The sequence below is a fragment of the Onychostruthus taczanowskii genome, unplaced genomic scaffold, assembly GCF_017590055.1.
Source record: "Onychostruthus taczanowskii isolate IOZ18803 unplaced genomic scaffold, ASM1759005v1 scaffold194, whole genome shotgun sequence".
Classification (NCBI taxonomy): domain Eukaryota; kingdom Metazoa; phylum Chordata; class Aves; order Passeriformes; family Passeridae; genus Onychostruthus; species Onychostruthus taczanowskii.
Window position 1 is genome coordinate 195,681 of NW_024499173.1, and position 18,259 is coordinate 213,939.

General features: G+C 49.0%; 1 protein-coding gene across 1 annotated transcript; it reads left to right on the plus strand.

Annotated features, from left to right (window-relative positions):
• Positions 1 to 445: 445 nt before the first annotated feature.
• Positions 446 to 18,135, plus strand: LOC121334745 (interferon gamma receptor 2-like). The gene is made up of 6 exons (XM_041402162.1): positions 446 to 524; positions 5,866 to 6,162; positions 8,322 to 8,470; positions 9,443 to 9,596; positions 10,238 to 10,392; positions 16,779 to 18,135. The coding sequence occupies exons 1-6, from the start codon at positions 446 to 448 to the stop codon at positions 16,938 to 16,940; spliced, it is 996 nt and encodes a 331-aa protein (XP_041258096.1). The 3' UTR covers positions 16,941 to 18,135.
• Positions 18,136 to 18,259: the final 124 nt, after the last annotated feature.

Below are 18,259 nucleotides of genomic sequence, written 5' to 3' on the forward strand. Positions count from 1 at the left end.
TTCGGGTTTGTGAAAAATGCCAATCACTTGCTTTGAAATTTTAAAAGTTTGATAGTAGTAATATAATCAGAATAATGAAGTTTGAACAATTGAGGTTAGGACAATATGAGACAATAAAAACAAGGAGATACGGGCGTCAGGGTACCTTTTTCTGGACAAAATAAACCTTCTGAGGTGTTTGAGAGCGCATTTCAGCTGTGTTGAGGAGACTCAAGAAATACCCCTGTGCTTCAGCTGCTCTTAGCCAAAGCAGTGTTTTCAGTCACAATCTGCTCTTGCTGGCATCAGCTGGAGCTGTGGGTCACTGTCACCAGGGCTGCAGGTGTGCAGTGTCACCAGGGCTGCAGGTTTGGCTAGTTTGGACTGTAGGTGTGCAGTGTCACCAGGGCTGCAGGTTTGGGCTAGTTTGGGCTGTAGGTGGGGGCACCCGCGGCCGAGCGGGGCCATGCGGGGCCGGGCTCCGCTCCTGCTGCTCCTCTGGCTCCCGCTGCTGCTGCTGGGCTCGGCGCGGGCCGCCGCCGCAGGTGGGTACGGGGCTCGGTGTTTGCGGGGCTCGGTACCCGCGGGGTTCGGAGCCCGCGGCTCTGGGTGGCCGCGGCGCGGTCTTGGTCGCCTCACGGGGCCTGTGCCGGTGTCCCCTGTGCCTTCCCCCCGCGGCACTCCGGGCCCGGAGCGGCCGCAGCCGCTGGGGCCGGGCCGGGCTCAGCCCGTGCCCGGGATCGGCCCTGCCCAGCCCGGGATCGGTCCTGCCCAGCCCGGGATCGGTCCGGCCCAGCCCGGGATCGGTCCGGGATCGGTCCGGCCCAGCCCGGGGTCGGTCCGGGATCGGTCCTGCCCAGCCCGGGATCGGTCCAGCCCAGCCCGGTATCGGTCCGGCCCAGCCCGGGATCGGTCCGGCCCAGCCCGGGATCGGCCCGGCCCGGCCGGGGTGCCGCTCCCACACCCCGCTGTGGCGGAGCCGGGCCGGGCTGCAGGGCACGCTGTGGGGCTGTGGGCACCGACCGGCGCTCGTGGCGTGGCGGAGGTTTGGGAGGTGGCGCCTCCCATTAAAGGCCGTTTAAAAGTGGGGATGGAGGCGATTTGGGTTCGGGTTTGGTGGAAATGGCTCTGCGGGCTCGAGCTCTGCAGTCCCGGCTCCAGGTGTGTCCCAGGGCTGGAGCCCCTCTGGAGCCAGGCTGGGAGAGCTGGGGGGGCTCACCTGGAGAGGAGAAGCTCCAGGGAGAGCTCAGAGCCCCTGGCAGGGCCTGAAGGGGCTCCAGGAGAGCTGCAGAGGGACTGGGGACAAGGGATCGAGGGACAGCACCCAGGGAATGGCTGCCAGTGCCAGAGGGCAGGGCTGGATGGGATCTGGGCAATGAGGAATTGTTCCCTGGCAGGGTGGGCAGGGGCTGGGATGGAATTCCCAGAGCAGCTGGGGCTGCCCCTGGATCCCTGGCAGTGCCCAAGGCCAGGCTGGACACTGGGGCTGGAGCAGCCTGGCACAGGGGAAGGTGTCCCTGCCATGGCAGGGGTGGGATGAGATAAGGTTTAAGGTTCCTCCCAACCAAAACCACTCCACGATGGAACAATCTGTGCAGGGAATGTGGTGCTCGCTCTGGCACTCAGGCTCCCCATGAGTTCAGCATGTCCCATGTCCTGGTGGTGGCCACGGCCTGGCTGAGCAGCCTGACCCTGGTGAGTCCTGTGGATCTCTGGTGGCTCCAGACTCACTGGCTGGACTGAGGCAAGCCAGGGCAGAGCTCCTGCAGTCAGCGTTGTTCAGCTTCATCCCATCAGCAGCCAAGGGATGCTCCCAGGGAGCTCTGGGAATCGCAGAATCCCAAAATAGGTTGGATTGGGAAGAACCTTGCAGCTGGTCTCGTTCCACCCCCTGCCGTGGACAGGAATCTTACACTACCCCTGAGAAGCCACTTTGGTGCACTGGAACAGCAAAAGTCCACAAAAAAATCCCCCCAAATCCCAAATTCCTGCTTTGCCAGAGTGATTTCTGGGGGCTGATGCAGGGGAAGGGATCGGGAATCCCTGAGGAGCAGCAGGAGCTGGGACACGGGTGGGTCCCCCGAGCCAAGCTGCTTTCACTGGCTGTGATTGTGGCTTCACACTCTGCTGTGTGAAAGTTCTGACTCTTGGTTTGAAATACCTTGAATTCTCTGCACAGCAGGAAAAAACAATCCGAGCCTCCTTAGGCTGCTGCTCTGGAAAAAGCAGCCCAGTGCAAACCCCTGCCAGGAAGGATGGGAGCTCTCTGTCTTCCCCTGGCTTGAGGGAGTTTGGGGTTTTGAGGGTTCCTGGACCCGTGGGTGCAGTGTTTGAAGTGTTCCTATTGTTATTTTAGGCCATACAAACTGGGGGGGAGTAGGAAGTTGAGTGTGTGATTTCAGCACTCGCAGTCCCTGCCCTGTGAGGGAGGGATCTGACAGAAATTCAGATTTCCCCTTGGTGCTGAGGAAGCAGCTCCTCAGCCTCGTGGCAGCCCTCAGAGGGCAGATGAGCCCTGGGGTGTTCTCGGTGAGCTCTGCAGTGTCTTTGATAATCTCTGCAGTGTTTTTGGTGAGCTCTGCAGTGTTTTTTGGGGCTGGCAGGGGAAATGACTCATTTTTGAATGCAAAATAAACAGTGTGCAGCCGTGGGATCCCAGACTGGGCTGGAGGGACCTTCAATCCCACCCTGCCATGGCAGGGACACCTCCCAGTGTGCCAGGCTGCTCCAAACCCCAGTGTCCAGCCTGGCCTTGGGCACTGCCAGGGATCCAGGGGCAGCCCCAGCTGTGCCAGGGCCTGCCCACCCTGCCAGGGAACAATTCCTCATCCCCATCTCCCCCTGTCCTTCATCGCTCGTGATTTGCTTTTAAGGCGGGGTGTGAGTTGGTGCCTGTGGTGTTTGGTTCTCAGAGCTTCCTGGGATTCAGTGGAAGGGTGTGTGACACAGGTGACACAGGGCTGAGGGTGTCACAGATGGTGTGAGATACCTCACCACGTGCCAGACCAGCAGCGAGAGTGCAAGAAAGGATCCGTGGGACTGGAAAGTGAAAATTTCTCACCAGTTTAGAGGCGGCTCCTTGGGGGCCTTCCAAGCACCTGGGAGGTTTGGGAAGCTCTGAGGAACCTCCCGAAGGTTTGCAAAGCTGGACCAGCCACGTGTGGCCTGAGGCAGGGTGTGTGTGTGTTCTGAGAGCACTGCCTGAGAGATGGGGCTGAGAAATTATTGGCAGGCCTGTGAGAAATTAGTGACAAGTCTGATTAAAGCTTTGAGAGGAACACAGCCTGGCTTGGCGTGGGAGGGACTGTTCCACCCCCTGCCATGGCCAGGGACACCTTCCACTGTCTCAGGTTGCTCCAACCTGGCCTTGGACACTTCCAGGAATGGGGCAGCCACAGCTTTTCTTGGAAACCTAGAGCTCGACTCATTATTTGGTATTTCGGACTTAGGGTTTAATGCTACTTGATGTAGAAATGAAAAAACCACAAAGTTTTTAACGTGAATCCACATTTCCAAGGAAGCCTGGGCCAGACTTGGACTCAAGTGCTTGGTCTTCTGATCTTGTTGATGTAAAAATTAACTGCCTGTGTCTTAGGAGACTCTGTTCTTCAGAATTACCTGCTGTGATGTGGGTTTTTATTTATTCACCAGCCCCCAAAAACGTGGAGGTTTATTCCTACAACTTCCAGAGTTTGCTGGATTTTGTCCCGGCTCTTTGTCAGGCCAGGCTGGGTGGTGGGAGCTGTCCCTGCCCGTGGCAGGGGTGGCACTGGGTGATCTCCAAAGTCCTTTCCAGCCCCACCATTCCCTCGTTCTGTGACTCCCATGGTGTGAGGGGTCACTCCAGAGAGGCACATCGGGTGCAGAAGGAAAACCTTTGTCCCTGCAGGCTCCAGGGGAGATCCCTGAGCAGCCAGGGCTGCTGGAGCTGACCCTGGAGCCTCGGCCATGTCCTGCAGAGGTTTTGGTCCTGCTCTTCCTGCCTGGCTCCACTGCTCCCTTCTCCTCAGCCCTTCCTCCTCTCCCCCGCCCCTGTTTACCTCCTCTTTGCTGCCCTCCAGGCCCTGCCTGCCTCTGTCCCTTTTTGGCCGTGTTTTTGGCAGCTTCCTCCTCCCCGTCCCCGGCTGTCAGTCTGTCCTTTTCCTGTCCTTCAGACCCAGCTCTTCCCTGTGGTTTTCCCCTCCTGGCTGGAGGCCGATGGTGGCTGCAAACCCCTGGGTTTGGGGCTCTCCCCACCCACGGAGCTCCTGCCATTTCCTGCCTGTGAAATCACCTCCAGAGCTGGCAGAACCAGAGGCTCCTCAGGGCCACCACGTCTTCCTGAAGGCGTTTTTTTTTTTTTCCAGTTGGCTCCTGGAAGGTTTCACTGGAGTGACCTCAGGGTCAGCAGGAGGCAGATGGGGGGAAAAAGAGAGGAGAAGCTCCAGGGAGAGCTCAGAGCCCCTGGCAGGGCCTGAAGGGGCTCCAGGAGAGCTGCAGAGGGACTGGGGACAAGGATGGAGGGACAGGAGCCAGAGAATGGCTGCCAGTGCCAGAGGGCAGGGCTGGATGGGATCTGGGCAATGAGGAATTGTTCCCTGGCAGGGTGGGCAGGGCTGGCACGGGGTGCCCACCTGGGATGTGCAGGGTGGCAAACGTGAGCTGCAGGTGGTGGAACAGATCAGCTGCTGGAAGGGCTGGAAAACCTTGGAAGGGCTGGAAAACCTTCCAGAAAAAAAGAATGTGCTGTGAAAAGAAGAAAGGGGCTCAGCCTGGAGAAAAGGAGGCTCAGGAGGGACCTCACTGCTCTGCACAGCTCCTGCCAGGAGGGGCAGGGAAAGGAGGAGAGGAAATGGCCTCAAATGGCACCAGGGGAGGCTCAGATCAGAAATTAGAAATAATTTTTCCCTCACAGAGTGGTCAGGCCTTGGCAGGAGCTGCCCAGGGAGGTTTGGAGTCACTGGGATTGTCCCAGAGGAGTCTGGATGTGGCCCTGGGGACAGGCTTTGGGGTGATGCTGGTGGCACTGGGTGATCCTGGAGGGCTTCTCCAGCCCTGGTGATTCTGGGACCTTCATTTATGGCTTCATGGGGGACTGGGTGAGGTTTGTGATTTTGTGCTGGGCTTGGTACTTTCAGCTTTATGTTCTTTATGGAGTGAATAAAAACCAGGGAGTTGGAATTCATGGATACACAGAATTCCACATTGGTTTGGGTTGGAAGGGACCTTAAATCCCACCCAGTGGGATTTTTGCCAGGGCCTGCCCACCTGAACGTGGCAGAGCCCCTGGAAACAGAAGGAGAAGGAGGGGAAATGGTTTTACCTGCAAAGCAGTGAAAATGTTAACTTCTCCTGCCAATTCAACAAGTTGAGGAGAACCTTTGACTGTTTGAATGCCTGATTCCCATGTTTTAGTTGTTTGGTCATGCCATGTTATTGCTGATTTGTGTGTTTTCCCAGAGCCATCAGTAAATACTGTTACCTTTAAAGGCACTGCACTTAATGTGGGTTTTCCTCTGAATCTCAGTTTTGCTTGCAACAGCCTGGAAAGTGAATAAAGAGCAAACACCTGAGAAGTTCAGTAATGCAATTTGCAAATCCTCTGATTTTTGCCATGCCAAATCAAAATATCCCTTTTTCAAGGGCAGGTAAATCACTTTAAAATCTTTGCCTGCCATTGATAATAATCATGGGTGAGATAAGGAACACTGCCCCACCTGGTTTCAACAGATGTGTCGTAGTTGAGATGGAGACAATACAAAGCCACACACTCCATTTTCAGAAGGCTTCAAGCTGTTTTTATTCTAGCATGCATCCTTTTATACATTTTCATAAAACTCAGAAGTTTATACTTTACTCACTGGTCATGAGAGACAAAGTTCTTTCATGAGTAAACACGGACCCTGTTACCCAACTTCTCTGTGGCTCACAGCCGGAGGCAGATCCCGCACTGCCGACAGAACACGCGCCTGTGCTCACATCTTGCCCTGCAGCCTAAGGGACTGCTTTTCGCTGTGCTCTGCAGGAGGTCCTACCACAACTGGAGCGACATGGGCTGTGCCCAGAGCCCCCAGACGTGGTGCAGCTTCCCCCCCGAGCTGCGGCGGCGGCGGCGCTGGACCGTGGAGCTGCGCGTGCGCGCCGAGCTGGGCGCGCGGGCCTCGGCCTGGGCACGCAGCGCTGCCTTCGTGGCACAGACCAACAGTGAGTGCTGGCACCTCCCTGGTGCACTGCTCTGCTGCCTCACTGGGCTCTGCCCGGATTGGGGTGCCCCAGGGAGCTGGGAGGAACGAAGGGGATGTTTATTGAAGGGCCTTTTGGGGGTGTTTGGGGCTGGCGGGGGGGGATGACTCAGTTCTAAATGTAAAATAAACTGTGTGCGGTCATGGGATCTCAGACTGGGCTGGAGGGACCCCAAATGCCACCCAGTGCCACCCTGCCAGGGCAGGGACACCTTCCCCTGTGCCAGGCTGCTCCAGCCCCAGTGTCCAGCCTGGCCTTGGGCACTGCCAGGGATCCAGGGGCAGCCCCAGCCACAGGTGTGGCTCTGCCAGGATGGCAGACATGGAATCAAAAGAGGCCTTGGTCACACAATCTCCCACTTTTATAAGTTTTAGTCCATTTGCATACAGGAGCCGACAGTACAATTAATAGCTTCAAATGATGAAGTTTCATCCTCCTTGCTTGCTTGCCCGCCCTCCTCTTTTCACATTGTTTGTGCTTTGGGCCTGAAGTTGGAAGAGATTGTCTTTGAGTCTCCAGCTAGAACGGGATAGTTTTGTCTTCACCACCCTGTGAAAAGATCCTAGTAAAAAGGATAATACAAAGCTTAATATAATTTAATATAACTTAATATAAAGCTAAAAGTTGCACACCAAAACAAAACAGAGAAACTTCAAACCCAAGGTATCAAGAGGATTGAGCTGTTACTGTCCACAAGGGCTCTGAGGCCTCCCCAGGGTTTGGTTCTGCTCTGCTGGGGTGTCACCAGAGAAACCCCTGAGCCCCCTGGGGTGCTTGAGCCTTCAGAGAGCCACAGGGTTCTTTTTGGGAGGATTTTCCATGTTCTCATTCCCCTACTTAGCTCTGCCCACACACACACCACAAACTGGGGTTTGTGGCAGCCTGAGGCCAAATCACCTCTTCCTGCTGGGACAGATCCCTTTTCTGATAAACAAAAAGTGTCCTGATAAATATACATTTTCTAAAGTGCCCTGATAAATATAAATTGTTGTGATAAATGTAATCTGTCCTGATAAGTATAAATGGTTCAGATAAATATAAATGGTTCAGATAAATACAAATTGTTCAGAGAAATATGAATTGTTTACACTACAGTTTACACTACTGCCCTGGAGATCAGCTCCCAAAAACCAAATCCATGGCTTCTCCTTCAGTGCCTTGATCAGAGTCCCTGGATTTGAGGCACAGTGAGGAGCTGGAGTGATTTTTGCTGTTAATGAGAGCTTCTATTGGTATTTTCATGACTTACACCCTGGAGCACTGGAGGTCACCATGCTTATCCTAATGGACACATGGAGACATGAAAGCAAGGAGAGGAAAACTCATTATTGCTCTTCCCATCTAGGGCCCAGCAGTGGGGTTTTGGGGAGCGTGGAAGGTGTGGCAGGCTGAGCAAAGGAAAAGATAAAGATTTTATGGCCTGTCACTGCAGATAAACTGAGACACTTCAGAGCATCAACTGTTGGTTAATATTTACTGAATTTCCAGGAAAAGTTACAGAAATACCGTAAATGCATAAAGTATTGAGGAGATGCTTGCCCTTTCCTCAGTGAAAGCTGTTGATATTTGGGGTGTTTATTGAGAGTGTCCAGGGCAGGGAACGGAGCTGGGAAGGGGCTGGAGATTTCCTGAGGAGCTGGGAAGGGGCTGGAGAATTGCTGAGGGAGCTGGGAAGGGGCTGGAGCATTCCTGAGGAGCTGGGAAGGGGCTGAGCCTGGAGCAAAGGAGGCTCAGGGGCCCTTGTGGCTCTGCACAAGTCCCTGCCAGGAGGGGACAGCCGGGGGGGTCGGGCTCTGCTCCAGGGAACAGGGACAGGAGCAGAGGGAACGGCCTCAGGCTGGGCCAGGGCAGGCTCAGCTGGGCCAGCAGTAGAAATTTGCCCATGGAAAGGGTGCTCAGGCCTTGGCAGGGGCTGCCCAGGGAGCTTTGCAGTGCCCATCCCTGCAGGTGTCCCCTGGGGGTGGCACTGAGTGCTCTGGGCTGGGGACAAGGTGGCCATGGGGCACAGCTGGCACTGCCTGGGCTGGGAGGGCTCTGCCAGCCCCGGGGATTTTGGGGTGTGTGGGGCTGGAGGCAGCTGTGCAGCCCAGGGTTTCCCTGCTCTCTGTGTTTGTTTTCAGCCACTCTGGGCCCCCCCAGGGTGAACAATGTCAGTGCCAGCCCTGGCTCTCTGCTCGTCAGTGTCAGCCCCCCGTTCTCCCCTGAGCCTGGGGACCTCCTCCAGTACCTCGTGTCCTACTGGGAGAACAGCACCAGTGGCATAGAAAAAGTAAGAATTCTGTCACATTTGTCCTTGGTGCCTGGGGGCTGAGGGCTGGGAGTCAGTGTCCCTTGGCAGGACAGCAGTGGGGGCAGAAAATCAGTTTATTTTGTGTCCAGCAAGGCTCACCACGGGGGGAGAAGGGCTCTGGCCTCGGCACAAGGATTGCTGCACTTCCAAACTTGGGAACTTCCTTCCTCTGTTTGGAATGAAACCTCTCTGCACATCCTTGGGCAGGACTGCTGCCAAAGGTGGCTCTGCACTCCACAGCTTTCCCAGGCACTTTGGGGGGCTCTGGGAAGTCCCTTCTCCTTTGCTGTGCTGGGAGCTGCAGGAGCAGCTGGGGGGGCCTGGTGTGCCCAGGGAGAGGAGGAGATGGAGCAGCAGGCTGGGATGAGCTGGGATCATCCCTGTTCATCCTGAGGCTCAGAGCTTTGGCATCATCCTGTGCCCCTGCTGCTGCCTGGGAATTGTGTTCGGACAGGCCAGAGGTGCAGGGGAGGTGTTAAGTCAGGCTTAAAGAAAAAAAAAAAAATTAAAAAAGAGGAAGCTTCCAAATGACATCAATCTGAAGTCAAACATCTGAAAAACAGAAGTAAAAAAAAAAATTATTTACAGCTTCCTTCTGCCTCAAAGTCCTTGGTAAATCATCTCCACTTCCTTCCTGCCTTGCAGCACTGTGTGTTTTTCTCACACACAGAACACCTTCAGCTGAGAGCCAGGAAAGGGGTCAGAGTGGTTTCCTTCTCCCCTCCATTGCTCTGTGTTTTGCTCCTGCAGGAGCTGCTGCAGAAGCTGCATCAAAACTCCCAGAAAAACTGAAATATTCCACTGCTTCTCTTGTTTGGGAAAACTGAGTGGGGAAAAATAAAATTTGGGCTTCTTGAATGAGAAGCTTAAACGGGGGAGGGGTATTTGTGTTGAAAACTGGTCTGGTTTTTACAGCAACACCTTTTTTTGTTGTGTGTGTCTTTCCAACAGAAGCTAAGTGAAAGCAAGACACTATTCCAAATTGGAAATCTGAAGGAGTCAACACTTTATTGCTTCAGCGTTCGGGTGAGGTTGAAGATCTACTCAGGTCACCTGTTGGAAGGGCAGCAAAGTGCCCCAGAGTGTCACAGAACTGCCCTCAGTGGTATGGACTGGGAGTGTGGCTCTGAGGAGTGGGATGGGGTGGAACACCAGCCCTGCATCACCTGGGGTGTCCCTGCCCCAGCCAGGAGTGCTGAGAGCACCACGGGAATTCACAGCTGGCTTAGTGACAGAAGAATCAGGAGTTCAGGGATTCGGGGTCTGCGTGGTGCCTTCTCCTCTCCCTTCCTAATGCTGCTGTGGAATGGGATAAAGGAGTTGATGCCAGGCTGGCAGAGCTGGGGGTGCTCCCCTGGAGAGGAGAAGCTCCAGGGAGAGCTCAGAGCCCCTGGCAGGGCCTGAAGGGGCTCCAGGAGAGCTGCAGAGGGACTGGGGACAAGGCCTGCAGGGACAGGAGCCAGGGAATGGCTGCCAGTGCCAGAGGGCAGGGCTGGATGGGATCTGGGCAATGAGGAATTGTTCCCTGGCAGGGTGGGCAGGGGCTGGGATGGAATTCCCAGAGCAGCTGGGGCTGCCCCTGGATCCCTGGCAGTGCCCAAGGCCAGGCTGAACACTGGGGCTTGAGCAGCCTGGCACAGGGAAGGTGTCCCTGGTGGGATTTGGGGTCCCTCCAGCCCAAACCATTCCATGATTCCGTAGCTGTGAACCTGCCAGATGCATTTGGATTTTCTCCCTCTCTTGCAGAGGCCACCCGAGCTGGGTACATCATCCCCCTCTTTGTCCTGGCCCTGGTGGCTGTGAACCTGCTGGTGGCTGCTCTGCTGTGCCTGTGGAAAAAGCACCAAAGCATCAAGCACTGGGCCCAGCCCCCGCTGCAGATCCCAGCGCACTTCAGGGAGGTACGGGGGGGTTGGGCTGCTCCTGCGGGACAGAAACCGGGGGGCACCCCCAGAGCAGGAATGCCGGGCAGGAACAGAGGAACCAGGGACGGCTCAGACCTGTCCCTGTGCCTGCTGTCCCCCTGCTGTCCTGCTGTCCCTGTGTCCTGCTGTCCTGCTGTCCCTGCTGTCCTGCTGTCCCCCTGCTGTCCTGCTGTCCTGCTGCTCCTCCTGGGCACTGCTTGGGCACTCTTGTTATCTCTTTGGCACTGCTTTTTGGCACTCTTTTTATTTCTTTGGCACTATTTTTATTTCTTTGCCACTCTTTTTTGGTCACTTTTTATTTCTTTGGCACTATTTTTTGGCACTATTTTTATTTCTTCATCATTATTTTTATTTCTTTGTCACTCTTTTTTGCCACTATTTTTGTTTCTTTGTCACTCTTTTAGTCACTTTTTATTTCTTTACCACTATTTCTTTGGTCACTATTTTTATTTCCTTGTCACTATTTTTATTTCTTTGTCACTCTTTTTTTGTCATTATTTTTATATCTTGGTCACTATTTTTTTGTCACTATTTTTATTTTTCTGTCACTATTTTTTGGTCGCTTTTTATTTCTTTGGCACTATTTTCATTTCTTTGTCACTACTTTTTGGTCACTATTTTTATTTCTGCCATTATTTGTTATCACTATTTTTATTTCTTTGTCACTTTTTTGTCACTCTTGTTATTTCTTTGGCACTATTTTATTTCTTTGGCACCTTTTTGCCACTCTTGTTATTTCTTTGTCACTATTTCCATCCCTTTGTCACTATTTCCATCCCTTTGGCACTATTTCCATCCCTTTGGCACTATTTTCATTCCTTTGGCACTATTTTTTTTTCCTTATCACTATTTTTATTTCCTTATCACTATTTTTATTTCCTTATCACTATTTTTATTTCCTTGTCACTATTTCCATTCCTTTGGCACTATTTTTATTTCCTTGTCACTATTTTTATTTCCTTGTCACTATTTTTATTTCTTTGTCACTATTTTTATTTCTTTTTCACTTTTTTTGCCACTATTTTTATTTCTTTGTCACTATTTGCATTCCTTTGCACTATTTTCATTCCTTGTCACTATTTCCATTCCTTTGTCACTATTTCCACTCCTTTGGCACTATTTTCATTCCTTTGGCACTATTTTTATTTCCTTATCACTATTTTTATTTCCTTGTCACTATTTTTATTTATTTCTTTGTCACTATTTCCATCCCTTTGGCACTATTTCCATTCCTTTGGCACTATTTTTATTTCCTTGTCACTATTTTTATTTCTTTGTCACTATTTTTATTTCTTTTTCACTTTTTTTGCCACTATTTTTATTTCTTTGTCACTATTTCCATTCCTTTGTCACCATTTCCATTCCTTTATCACTATTTCCATTCCTTTGGCACCATTTCCATTCCTTTATCACTATTTCCATTCCTTTGGCACCATTTCCATTCCTTTATCACTATTTCCATTCCTTTGGCACCATTTCCATTCCTTTATCACTATTTCCATTCCTTTTGTCACTATTTCCACTCCTTTGGCACTATTTTCATTCCTTTGGCACTATTTTTATTTCCTTATCACTATTTTTATTTCCTTATCACTATTTTCATTTCTTTGTCACTATTTCCATTCCTTTGGCACTATTTTTATTTCCTTATCACTATTTTTATTTCCTTGTCACCATTTTTATTTCCTTGTCACTATTTCCATTCCTTGTCACTATTTCCATTCCTTTGGCACTATTTCCATTCCTTTGGCACTATTTCCATTCCTTTGGCACTATTTCCATTCCTTTGGCACTATTTCCATTCCTTTGGCACTATTTCCATTCCTTTGGCACTATTTCCATTCCTTTGGCACTATTTCCATTCCTTTGGCACTATTTCCATTCCTTTATCACTATTTTTATTTCCTTGTCACTATTTTTATTTCCTTTATCACTATTTTTATTCCTGTGTCTCTCTCTGTCAGCCCCTGGGCCAGGCAGGTTTTGTGCCCCAAGAGCTGCAGCAGCTCTGCAAAAGCAAACCCAGCTCATTTTACATTTATTTCAAACAGAAATATTTTTATTTTTGTGGCTGTTTTGGCACCTCAGGACGATCTCAGGGGGATTTTCCTGGGCAATTCCTCTTTTTGTTTCCAGCAGGGCTCAGAGTTAAAACTCCCTGGGGAATTTCTGCTCTCAGGGCTGCTCTTCCCCTTTCCCTGCACAAGAAGCAGCCCCCAAGCAGAGCTTTGATCTGAAAGTTCTTATTCAGCACAAAATTCTGATTTTTTAAAGGTTTGATTTGCATGCAGCCCCTGGGGGTGAGTCCTTGTACAATGATTGAAATAGTAAAAAAAATAATATTCCCTGTAATTGTATTAAAATAGTAAAAAATCCTTGTGCAGGGTATTATAATAATGAAAAAAATCCTTGTACAATGACTAAAATAGTTAAAAAATTCCCTGTAATTATATTAAAGTACTAAAAAATCCTTGTGCAGGCTGTTAAAATATTGAAAAAAATTCTTGTACAATGATTAAAATAGTTTAAAAAATCCCTGTAATTATATTAAAATAGTAAAAAAAAAAGTCTTTGTGCAGGATTTTGATATAATGAAAAAAAATCCTTGTACAATGATTGAAATAGTAAAAAACAAATATTCCCTGTAATTGTATTAAAATACTGAAAAATCCTTGTGCAGGATTTTGAGATAATGAAAAAAATCCTTGTACAATGACTAAAATAGTTAAAAAATTCCCTGTAATTATATTAAAGTACTAAAAAATCCTTGTGCAGGCTGTTAAAATATTGAAAAAAATTCTTGTACAATGATTAAAATAGTTTAAAAAATCCCTGTAATTATATTAAAATACTGAAAAATCCTTGTGCAGGCTGTTAAAATATTGAAAAAAATTCTTGTACAATGATTAAAATAGTTAAAAAATTCCATGTAATTATATTAAAATACTAAAAAATCCTTATGCAGGGTATTAAAATACTGAAAAAAATCCTTGTACAATGATTGAAATAGTAAAAAACAAATATTCCCTGTAATTGTATTAAAATACTAAAAAAATCCTTGTGCAGGCTGTTATAATATTGAAAAAAATTCTTGTACAATGATTAAACTAGTTTAAAAAATCCCTGTAATTATATTAAAATAGTAAAAAAAAATCTTTGTGCAGGATTTTGATATAAAGAAAAAAATCCTTGTACAATGATTGAAATAGTAAAAAACAAATATTCCCTGTAATTGTATTAAAATACTGAAAAATCCTTGTGCAGGGTATTGAAATAATGAAAAACTCCTTGTACAATGACTAAAATAGTAAAAAAAAATATTCCCTGTAATTGTATTAAAATAGTAAAAAAAAATCTTTGTGCAGGATTTTGATATAAAGAAAAAAATCCTTGTACAATGATTAAAATAGTAAAAAAAAAATTCCCTGTAATTATATTAAAATAGTAAAAAATCCTTGTGCAGGGTATTAAAATAATGAAAAAAATCCTTGTGCAATGATTAAAATAGTTTTAAAAAATCCCCATAATGATATTAAAATAGTAAAATATCCTTGTACAGGGTATTAAAATAGTAAAATATCCTTGTACAGGGTATTAAAATAGTAAAAAATCCTTGTGCAGGGTATTCAAACAGTAAAAAAATTGTGTAGGGTATTAAAATAATTAAAAACTCCTTTTACAAGGTATTATAATAATTAAAAACTTAATTGTGCAGGGTATTAAAGCAGTAAAAAATCCTTGTAAGTATGTTAAAATGGTAAAATGTCATTGCACAGGGTATTAATAATAACTTAACAATCCTTGTATAGGGTATGAAAGTAGTAAAAAAAAAATCTTTGTACAGAGTATTAATATAGTAAAAAAATCCTTGTACAGGGTATTAATAATAATAAGATAATCCTTGTACAGGGTATAATAATAAAAATAAAAATAATAGTAATAATAATAATAATAATGATCCTTGTAGAGGGTAATAAAATAGAAAGTCCTTGTACAGGTTATTAAAATACTTAAAAAATAATTGCTCTGGGTTTTAAAGTAATTTTTAAAAGAACTGCAAAGTAATTTTTAAAATAACTGTAAAGTAATTTTTAAAAGAACTGTAAAGTAATTTTTAAAAGAACTGTAATTGTTTAAAATAACAATACAATTATTTTTGTTAATAATAGAAAATTTTTGCTGGGTATTGGAATAATAATGAAAAAAAGAATGGTGCAGGGTATTCAGGCAGTGCAGCCTGCAAGGACTGAGGCTCCTGCTGGGCCCTGCAGGGTGAATTCCCAAAATTTCCCAGATAAAGAGCAGCAAAAGGGCATCCCCTGCACAGCTGGGGCTGGAAAAAGGGAAATGCAGAGGGTTTGGAATGGGAATTAATAAAAGGATCAGCCTGGGAGGGGGCAGGAAAAAGGGAAAAAAGGGAAAAGCAGAGGGTTTGGAATGGGAATTAATAAAAGGATCAGCCTGGGAGGGGAAGGAAAAAGGGAAAAAGGGAAATGCAGAGGGTTTAAAATGTGAATTAATCAATGGATCAGCTTGGGAGGGGGCAGGAAAAAAGGGAAAAAAGGGAAATGCAGAGGGTTTGGAATGGGAATTAATAAAAGGATCAGCCTGGGAGGGGAAGGAAAAAGGGAAAAAGGGAAATGCAGAGGGTTTGAAATGGGAATTAATAAAGGGATCAGCTTGGGAGGGGACAGGACAGGGAAAGAAGGGAAATGCAGAGGGTTTGGAATGGGGATTAATGAAGGGATCAGCCTGGGAGGGGACAGGACAGGGAAAGAAGGGAAATGGCAGAGGATTTAAAATGTGGATTACTAAAAGGGACCAGGCTGAGATGGGGCAGGACACTGGGAGAAGAAGGAAAAGAAACTGGCAGAGGGTTTAAAATGTGGATTAATAAGGGGATCAGGTTGGGATGGGGCAGGACACAGAGGAGAAGAAGGGAACTGGCAGAGGGTTTGAAATGTGGATTAATAAAGGGATCAGCCTGGGAGGGGACAGGACTGAGAGGAAAAGGAGGGAACTGGCAGAGGGTTTGAAGTGTGGATTTCTAAAAGGGATCAGCCTGGCATGGAGCAGGGCAGAGGGGAAAGAGGAGAAATGGCAGAGGGTTTGAAATGGGAATTAATGAAGGGATCAGCCTGGGAGGGGACAGGACTGAGAGGAAAAGAAGGGAAATGGCAGGGTGTTTAAAATGTGAATTAATCAAGGGATCAGCCTGGGATGGGGCAGGACTGAGAGGAAAAGGAGGGAACTGGCAGAGGGTTCAAAATGTGGATTTCTAAAAGGGACCAGGCTGGGATGGGGCAGAACAGAGGGGAAAGAAGGGAAATGGCAGAGGGTTCAAAATGTGAATTAATAAGGGGATCAGGCTGGCATGGGGCAGGACAGAGGAGAATAAGGGAACTGGCAGAGGGTTTGAAATGTGGATTTCTAAAAGGGATCAGGCTGGCATGGGGCAGGACACAGGGGAAGAAGGGAACTGGCAGGGGGTTTGAAATGTGAATTTCTAAAAGGGATCAGCCTGGGAGGGGAAGAAGGGAACTGCAGAGGGTTCAAAATGTGAATTTCTAAAGGGATCAGCCTGGGATGGGGCAGGACAGAGGGGAAGAAGGGAACTGGCAGAGGGTTCAAAATGTGAATTTCTAAAGGGATCAGCCCGGGCCCCCCTTGGCAGCCAGGGACGAGGGGGCTCTGCAGGCAGCCCCAGGGCTCTGCTGCCTTTGAGGAGCTGCTGTCTCTGCAGTGCCAGCAGGGCCAGGGGAGCTCTGCTGTGGCTGCAGGGATCTCGGGGGTCTGCAGAGCAGTCCCCTGGCTCACTGCCCTTGGGGCGGCTGCAGAGGAAGTGGAGCCTGAACTGAAAGCTGATTTAATTCATCCCACTTCCCTGGAGCTGCTGGCTTTGATTGGCAGCCTTTGTGTGCTCCATGCCCTGGGAAAGCTGGGGTTGCTGTGGGAGGGAAGGGGAGCAGAGGACACTGCTGGTGACACCAGAAGCTGCACTGATCAGAGCAGCCCCGGGGTCCCACTTGCTGCATTCCTGCAGCTCGGCACCTCCCAGCTGCAAGGTTTGTTCCTAACTCAAAGGGATTTCAGCTGACCAAAAGATTGGCCAAAATTTATTTAAAAAAAACCCCAAACAGCCAACGAGGAGCTGCAGCTGCTTTAACTCGCTTGAAGGGATAATTTATTTCTTTTCCCCACAGAAATAAAGGGGTTTTTAAACATTTTCCTTGTTTAGTTTTAAGGAAGCCCAGGATGGGATATCCAGGTAGCAGCTCCTGCTGTGGGTTCTGGGCTGGAGCAGTTTGTTGGCTCTGGGATTTCTAACAGGACCTAACCTGGTGTTTTGTGGTTCTCTCCAGTTCCTGAGGGACCCTGGCCCAGCTGCCTGGGAGGAGCTGTGCAGTCCTGCTGAGGAGGAGCCCCAGGCTCTTGTGCTTGGAGAAGGAAGTGGCCAGGAGGGAGAGGATCCTTCAGCCAACACCTCCAGGGGCAGGGCAGCCGCTGAAGGGCCACCCCAGTGAGTGTCACCTGCCCCAGACTGTCCAGAGGCTGCTCCCATGGTGTGGCTGCTGGATCACAGGAACATCCCTGGGATCACAGGAACATCCTGAACATGGATCCTGGATCACAGAAACAACCCAGGGATCACAGGAACATCCTGAACATGGATCCTGGATCACAGAAACAACCCAGGGATCACAGGAACATCCTGAACATGGATCCTGGATCACAGGAACATCCTGAACATGGATCCTGGATCACAGGAACATCCTGAACACAGACCCTGGATCACAGGACCATCCCAGGGATCACAGGAACATCCTGAACACAGGCCCTGGGATCACAGGACCATCCCAGGGATCACAGGAACATCCTGAACATGGATTCTGGGATCAAGGACCATCCCTGGATCACAGACCCTGGTGCTCCAGGGGCCTCTGCCCAGCTCCCCCAGCTCCTCACTCTGCCAAAGCACTGGGAAGAGGGAAGGTGGAAGGGGAAGGAAAGGAACACTAAACTGCCTGAGGACAGGTGGACCCAAGGGAGAATTCCCAGCCCAGCTTGGAGGAATAACTGCACTTTAGTGGTGTGGGGGAAGCTGGGCTTTTCCAGGGAGCTGCAATGTGAATTCCATTTACACTGGTTTGGTTTCTGCTGGCAATAACCCTCCCAGCCTGCTTTCCTGGATCATTTTAAGTGCAGGACAAACCAAAAAGGAACTTGTGGGTGCTGTCCTCGGGGTGAAGCTGTGCCAAGAGCCCCTCCCAGAGAGGTCTGCTCTTATCTGCTCCTGCCACCCTCCTGGGAGCATTATCCTGCTGTGCAGCCAGGCCAGGCCCTGCACAGCACGAGGGACCTGGGAGGAATTCTGCTCCGAGCTTTTCCAACGTTTTCAGTCACTGTCAGACACTAAAACCTCTTGCTGAGCACCAGCAGAAGAGAAGCTGACTGAGAGTTTTGGTTTTAGTGCCTTAAAGCACAAGAGCCCAAGTTAAACCCCACATCAGCCCCTGTGGGGTTTGGAGTGTCCAATAAAGCACAAAGAACAAGTGAACCTCTTTCTGTACTGAAAAAATGGGGTTATTTGATTTTTTTTCCCTGGGTTTGATATGAATTGTTTAAAAAATGTGGGGTTTTTTTTGAAGGTGCCTGGTTGGAGGGCCCTGGCAGAGCTGAGGTGCCACTGTTCCAGCCTTTCCAGGAACAGCCCAAGGCAGCAGCTGCCTGAGGACAGGTGGACGCAAGGGAGAATTCCCAGCCCAGCTTGGAGGAATAACTGCACTTTACTGGTGTGGGGGAAGCTGGGCTTTTCCAGGGAGCTGCAATGTGAATTCCATTT

Bases quoted from the DNA above. Each gene is read 5' to 3' on its own strand.
- LOC121334745 (XM_041402162.1), top strand. From the start codon at position 446: ATGCGGGGCCGGGCTCCGCTCCTGCTGCTCCTCTGGCTCCCGCTGCTG. The intron at 6,163-8,321 runs GTGAGTGCTGGC...GTTTGTTTTCAG, and splicing joins CTTCGTGGCACAGACCAACA to CCACTCTGGGCCCCCCCAGG. The intron at 9,597-10,237 runs GTATGGACTGGG...CCTCTCTTGCAG, and splicing joins TCACAGAACTGCCCTCAGTG to AGGCCACCCGAGCTGGGTAC.